Consider the following 7,117-nt stretch of genomic DNA (forward strand, 5'->3'; position numbering starts at 1 on the left):
CCATCTGCTGCCATCTGCCAGTGGAAGATGATGGTGCAATGAACTAGGTATTATTTGGATCCATTCACTGGATGCTTCAGACTTCACACAATTGCTTATGACCAGACCAGGAAATGTTGTATTCCCTATTGCTCAACCTTGTACATGTAAATCTGTCTTCCTCCATTTAGTATGATATGTTACGAATTCCAATTTGTTGTCGCTAATGTTGGCTAGGTGGCTAACGTTAGCTAAGCTAGGTGTTAGGCTTAGGGTTTAAAGTTAGGAGTTAGGTTAGGGTTAGTTAACATGCTATGTAGTTGCAAAGTAGCTAAAAAGTAGTAAGTAATTGCAAAGTTGCTGAAGTTGTCCGTGATGAGCTTCGAACACGCAACCTTTGGATTGCTAGACGTTTGCATTATATGCCCACCTATCCACCCCAAACAACCACCTACCCTCCCTCCTTTCGTTTTCGCCTCAACTAACTTTCTGTCTTAGGGAACCACACCATGCTGCTAGAACCACACCCAATCATCTAACAGCATGCATGTGTTCTGAAATCCCATAGTGCCTTTAGTGTCTAGGGAGTCAACTGGCCCAGGTTTGATATTTTGGTCTAATGCCATTTTCCATGACATGAGCCACGTGTCTTCATTGGCCTTATCATCACTGGTGGTGTCAACGATCCCACTGAAGTTTTGTAGTCCCTCCATACTCCACCCAATGTGTCCCACTAAAGTTTTATAGTCCCTCCATACTCCACCCAATGTGTCCCACTAAAGTTTTGTAGTCCCTCCATACTCCACCCAATGTGTCCCACTAAAGTTTTATAGTCCCTCCATACTCCACCCAATGTGTCCCACTAAAGTTTTATAGTCCCTCCATACTCCACCCAATGTGTCCCACTAAAGTTTTATAGTCCCTCCATACTCCACCCAATGTGTCCCACTAAAGTTTTATAGTCCCTCCATACTCCACCCAATGTGTCCCACTAAAGTTTTATAGTCCCTCCATACTCCACCCAATGTGTCCCACTAAAGTTTTATAGTCCCTCCATACTCCACCCAATGTGTCCCACTAAAGTTTTATAGTCCCTCCATACTCCACCCAATGTGTCCCACTAAAGTTTTATAGTCCCTCCATACTCCACCCAATGTGTCCCACTAAAGTTTTATAGTCCCTCCATACTCCACCCAATGTGTCCCACTAAAGTTTTATAGTCCCTCCATACTCCACCCAATGTGTCCCACTAAAGTTTTATAGTCCCTCCATACTCCACCCAATGTGTCCCACTAAAGTTTTGTAGTCCCTCCATACTCCACCCAATGTGTCCCACTAAAGTTTTGTAGTCCCTCCATACTCCACCCAATGTGTCCCACTAAAGTTTTATAGTCCCTCCATACTCCACCCAATGTGTCCCACTAAAGTTTTATAGTCCCTCCATACTCCACCCAATGTGTCCCACTAAAGTTTTATAGTCCCTCCATACTCCACCCAATGTGTCCCACTAAAGTTTTATAGTCCCTCCATACTCCACCCAATGTGTCCCACTAAAGTTTTATAGTCCCCTCCATACTCCACCCAATGTGTCCCACTAAAGTTTTATAGTCCCTCCATACTCCACCCAATGTGTCCCACTAAAGTTTTATAGTCCCTCCATACTCCACCCAATGTGTCCCACTAAAGTTTTGTAGTCCCTCCATACTCCACCCAATGTGTCCCACTAAAGTTTTATAGTCCCTCCATACTCCACCCAATGTGTCCCACTAAAGTTTTATAGTCCCTCCATACTCCACCCAATGTGTCCCACTAAAGTTTTATAGTCCCTCCATACTCCACCCAATGTGTCCCACTAAAGTTTTATAGTCCCTCCATACTCCACCCAATGTGTCCCACTAAAGTTTTATAGTCCCTCCATACTCCACCCAATGTGTCCCACTAAAGTTTTATAGTCCCTCCATACTCCACCCAATGTGTCCCACTAAAGTTTTATAGTCCCTCCATACTCCACCCAATGTGTCCCACTAAAGTTTTATAGTCCCTCCATACTCCACCCAATGTGTCCCACTAAAGTTTTATAGTCCCTCCATACTCCACCCAATGTGTCCCACTAAAGTTTTGTAGTCCCTCCATACTCCACCCAATGTGTCCCACTAAAGTTTTATAGTCCCTCCATACTCCACCCAATGTGTCCCACTAAAGTTTTGTAGTCCTTCCATACTCCACCCAATGTGTCCCACTAAAGTTTTATAGTCCCTCCATACTCCACCCAATGTGTCCCACTAAAGTTTTATAGTCCCTCCATACTCCACCCAATGTGTCCCACTAAAGTTTTATAGTCCCTCCATACTCCACCCAATGTGTCCCGCTAGGAGGATGTCAGCACTTTTTCAACTTTCTGCTTCCCCACCACCAGATTATGCTGTCTCGCTTTCCTTTTTATGCAAATGTTTTATACTACCGTGTGTCAGCACAAAACCAAACCCACTGCCCCCTTAAGTCAGTCTCGGCTATCCTAGCACATTAGAGGTTGGATTAGTTTGAAGCCCTTCATACGTTACCTTAAGTGTGTCTCTATAATGTATTATACACTGAGTATACCAAACATCAGGAACACCTTCCTAATATTGAGTTGCCCTTTTACCCTCAGAACAGCCTCAATTCGTCGGGGCATGATCTCTACAAGGTGTTAAAAGCGTTCCACAGGGATGCTGGCCCATGTTGAATCCAATGCTTCCCACAGTTGTGTCAAGTTGGCTGGAAGTCCTTTGGGTGGTGGACCATTCTTGTTTACACACGGGAAACTTGAGCGTGAAAAACCAAGCAGCGTTGCAGTTCTGGACACAAACCGTTGCGCCTAGCACCTACTACCAAATCCAGTTCAAAGGCACTTACATCTTATGTCTTGCCCATTCACCTTCTTAAACCTGTCTTCTCCCCTTCATCTACACTGATTGAAGTGGATTTAACAAGTGACATCAATAAGGGATCATAGCTTTCACCTGGATTCACCTGGTCAGTCTCTGTCATGTTGTGTGTACTCAGTGTCAATAGACTCTATGATAAGGCAAACCAATGTTATCATAATTCATTATTTGTATGTAAATGTATGAGAGGAACTGTATGAATATTGATTTTCACATTCACTTTTCTTTTGAAACGAGCTGACAATGTATTCTAAAGACAAAAGTGGCAGACTAATCAGATGTCCCGAGTCTTATGCATATTGTGTTATAATGCCTAACGTGATGTGCCGTCTTGTCCAGGCTATCCAACGCCCAGGGAATCAGCATCCAGATTGTAGGGACCACAACTGTCCTGATGATCTCCAATGTAACAGAGGAGGACTATGGAAACTACACATGTGTTGCAACCAACAAACTCGGGATCCAAAATGCTAGTCTCTTCCTCTATAGTAAATGACTTTGGAATAATATGCAATCCCCCAAATCTCTTAATTAAATGTCTCTGAAATTAGACACATTAGACAATGTTACAAATTCTAGGCCCATTCCATTTAGATGTGGGACTAGAAAAGGCTGTATTACATGGTCTGACCACCAGATGTCACTCACTGCACACAAATTAATTCCTGTAGAGTCATAGCAGCAGTACCGATACTCAGACGGACTCAGACAGGCATGACAATGTATACATTTACACATTATTACATCACATAGAAGTGACACATATTGAATGAAACATCAACAAAATGAATATGTTAGTCTTTAACTTCTCTTCCTCTGAATCTTTCTCTCTCCTTCTCCCTCTCTCTCCAGGACCTGGGACGGGTCGAGACCTCAACGGCGCCACCTGCCTATCCCAGTCACTGTGGCTCCTCCTGGCCTCCATCACCTGCCTTCTCTTCAAGTGTTAATAACACCACCAACGTACCATTGTTATTACCTACCCGGTTATTACATTGAGACTGTTTGCATAACGTAACAAAAATCCTGATGTGCTTCGACGCACCAAACTAGATAATAAGAAGATAGAATGGGCTTATTAATAAGTTTTAGTAACAAAAACATATGAAATGGAGAAAATGGAACAAACAGTGTTTTTTTTTTTTTTAAGAAACCGTTATTACCATTTGAAGATGCTGAAGTCTTGCTTTTCCGCTGTCATTACTCGTTTCAGTTGGGGGGGGATTGGGTGTGGTTCATTGTATTTTGTCCCCAGGAATACGTAAGTCTAAACTCCCAAATGGCAGGGATTTCAGGTCAAGTACAACAATCATGGATATCTATGAGAAGCACTGAGACATTCAAGTTACTGTTACTTTCCTAATGGAATTTTACTGTATTGTTAGACTAAAAGGTCATTGTAACCAGTGCATCATCAAACAATAATACGCCAATATATGTCCAAAAATCGACATTTAAAAAATACAAAACGCTAGATTTGAAAGTGTTTATAAAAAGTGTCAAAGCCAACATACTCCAGTCAACATTACAGAAAAACAGTAGAACATGCAATGTTATATTTGGTATACTTCATTTCAATAGTAAAGGGATCATAAACGGGAGGAAATAGCCTCAGCCACATTAGATACATGGCAAGTTGCCTGATATTTGGATGCCTCAAAGGAGATGCACAATAACTGTGGGCTAGCATGGTTTGCATCAGTGCAAACCTTGATAGAAACGCTTGAAATGTGCAATCATCTTTATGTCGAAAAGGAAGACCTACTTTCATGACCTTCATCAAACAAAACATGCGTAATATTGATGCGTTACTGTATATACTTTTTTTTTTTTAAGTGTCTCTATGATAAAAATAACTTGTTTCACCACTGCAACAAGAAAAATAGTAATTATTGTTACAGTATATGTTGCTTGTATGATTACAAACCAATTATATGCTGTTCAGTTTCTCTATGGCAAACTGTATTTAGCTTCAGAAATGGCCTGCCATATTAGCTTTTATGTTGTCAACTTTCTCCAATACATTTTGAGCTACCACAGTTATACTGCTGGAATTTGGATAGAAATGTATGACATGATTGATGTGCTTTTCTTTTCTGTTTTACAAGTATGTGTTTTCATAATGACATATGGAAATTCATAATTTATAGATTTATTTTCAATCATTTCCATTAATGGTGTATATACTTGAATCCAATGTCCTTATATATGAAGACACATTTAATATGTCCATATTTCTAAATAAGTCAGTCATTTGTTGATAATTAACTTGTAGTATTCCATGGCAGCAGCGCTTTGCACCATGCAAGTAAAACCACTAGAGAACAATGTTTTTAAAAGGGTTTAATAAGGTCAAGTTTGTGCATTTATTGTACCTTTCCAATTACAACATTGTTTTAGTTTTTCTTTGAGTTGGGTACATAGATGTATTTGGTTTCTAAAATGAAAGCTCATGGAGAGTGACTATGAGCTGAATGCCAAAATGAATTGATGAACAACTGAGGCCAACGAAACAGATGGGTCTCATGATGACATTGTACCGCTATCTGTCAAGTCAAGTGTGTTCACAAAACCAACCTGTAATGTAAGTAATGCTCTCTGAAATCTCATCATCATTAAAAACCTCCACTGTATTCATACTGCTTTGGAACCATGACTGTAAGGTAGTTGTTCATCTAAGCAGTCTGAGTTCTTTGTTAAAAAACAGACTCGCTGTATGTTAGCCTTAGTGCTATACTGAGAATCTATCTGTGTGTCATCTCTGTATTTTCAATTACCCATAAAACAATGAACGCTAGGCCTACTGTACATCCTGCCTCTGGACGATAGTTTATTAACACTCCAATAAAGGGGTATGTATTATAATTTAATGGGAAGTGTTTTTACATGTCTGAATGGGAAGGCATGTGGACTATAGTACAGTACTGTATATGTCTACCTGTCAAAGCTAAAGCACTGGGGGATAGCAGTGGGTGGTCTTGCAGTGATTGACAGTCTCCTCAGCCAGTGAGCCATCAGATGTTTAGCTGAAGTCTTTCCCAAGAGGAGGGGTCTCACCTGACTGCGCTGTACCCTGCCTATGAACACAGCCCCTGATCCCTTATGACTGATACCTGGGGAACTGAAGGGGACTGATATGTCTACCTAGATTCTTTCTAATAACAAACATTGCATCTCATCGCTGTATAAAATTGGCTTGTGTGTCTGCACACACCGTTGAGTTACTTTGGCTTGTTTTAAGCCATTGAAAGAGATACATGCGGCATGAATTACCAGTCATTTACATTGGCCACATGTTTATCCATCCCACCAAGCTATGGTTACATGTGTAACCCACCATCTTATGATTTATCTCACTTGTATATAAAATGTTTTTAGAATATATTTAAGTTGGCTATCCCTAAGTTCACTTTGTTGATAATACTCCACTGTAGGACACAGAGGAATGTCACATTTGTACTTCCCTTTGTCACAAGAATGGAATTCCTAGACAATTATACAATCATTACACAGCAATGTCCCTGTTTTCTATTTGCTTTGATTAATAGTAACGTTATTGCGATTGATTTCTAAAAATGGTATGTAAAGGTATACAAGAAAATGTTTTGACGCAAAATAAAGTTGTTTGAATTCAGTGTTCTGTATTTGAATGTGGATTGAGATGTCAATGAGTAATCTTTTTGGAGAACGCTTGAAACACAGTATCTTCCTGGTACATTTGTGTTTATCACCATGTAACATGCAAATAAAATAATATACGTATTGTTAATTCTCATTGGGAGATTTGTGTCCTATACTGTATATTTCTGGAGTGCTTGACAAACTATAATCTGTTTTGGAAAAGGAGAGGGGTTTCTATGACACTTTCTAGACAGTTAACTCTGGACATTGGAAATGGACACTGACAAAGCTATCTGAACAGTGTGATCCCTAGAAGGAGAACTCTTGCCAGTAGGTACAGTCATTTGCATTGTCTGACTGAAATGATAGGCTTTATAGAAGGAAAGGGCCATTGTTATGGACACCGATGAACTCCTGAAATGGATGGAGTCAATTCATTTGCTGTGAGCCTTGTAGCGTTTTTATCTAACCTTTAAACTAGTAGGCCCAGTTGAGATAAAGACTCAAGGAAAAGACATGCTCTGGCATCAGATGACTCAGGAAGGGGTGGGGGTAATTACGGTGGCTTTTAAAATCTAGTGCTAGGTTGG

The 7,117-nt window shown here is 40.4% G+C and overlaps 1 protein-coding gene across 3 annotated transcripts in view; it reads left to right on the forward strand.

Annotated features, from left to right (window-relative positions):
• Positions 1-6,681, forward strand: part of LOC106580806 (limbic system-associated membrane protein) — a 461,182-nt gene extending 454,501 nt beyond the window's left edge. For all 3 annotated transcript variants that reach the window (XM_014162257.2, XM_014162256.3, XM_082966521.1), the window contains 2 exons: positions 3,246-3,394; positions 3,759-6,681. In XM_014162257.2, the coding sequence (XP_014017732.1) occupies positions 3,246-3,394; positions 3,759-3,856 (247 nt within the window). In that variant the 3' untranslated portion in view covers positions 3,857-6,681. The remainder of the gene's footprint in view (positions 1-3,245; positions 3,395-3,758) is intronic.
• The last annotated feature ends 436 nt before the right edge of the window (positions 6,682-7,117 follow it).

This window comes from Salmo salar, chromosome 20, assembly GCF_965601325.2.
Source record: "Salmo salar chromosome 20, fSalSal1, whole genome shotgun sequence".
Lineage (NCBI taxonomy): Eukaryota > Metazoa > Chordata > Actinopteri > Salmoniformes > Salmonidae > Salmo > Salmo salar.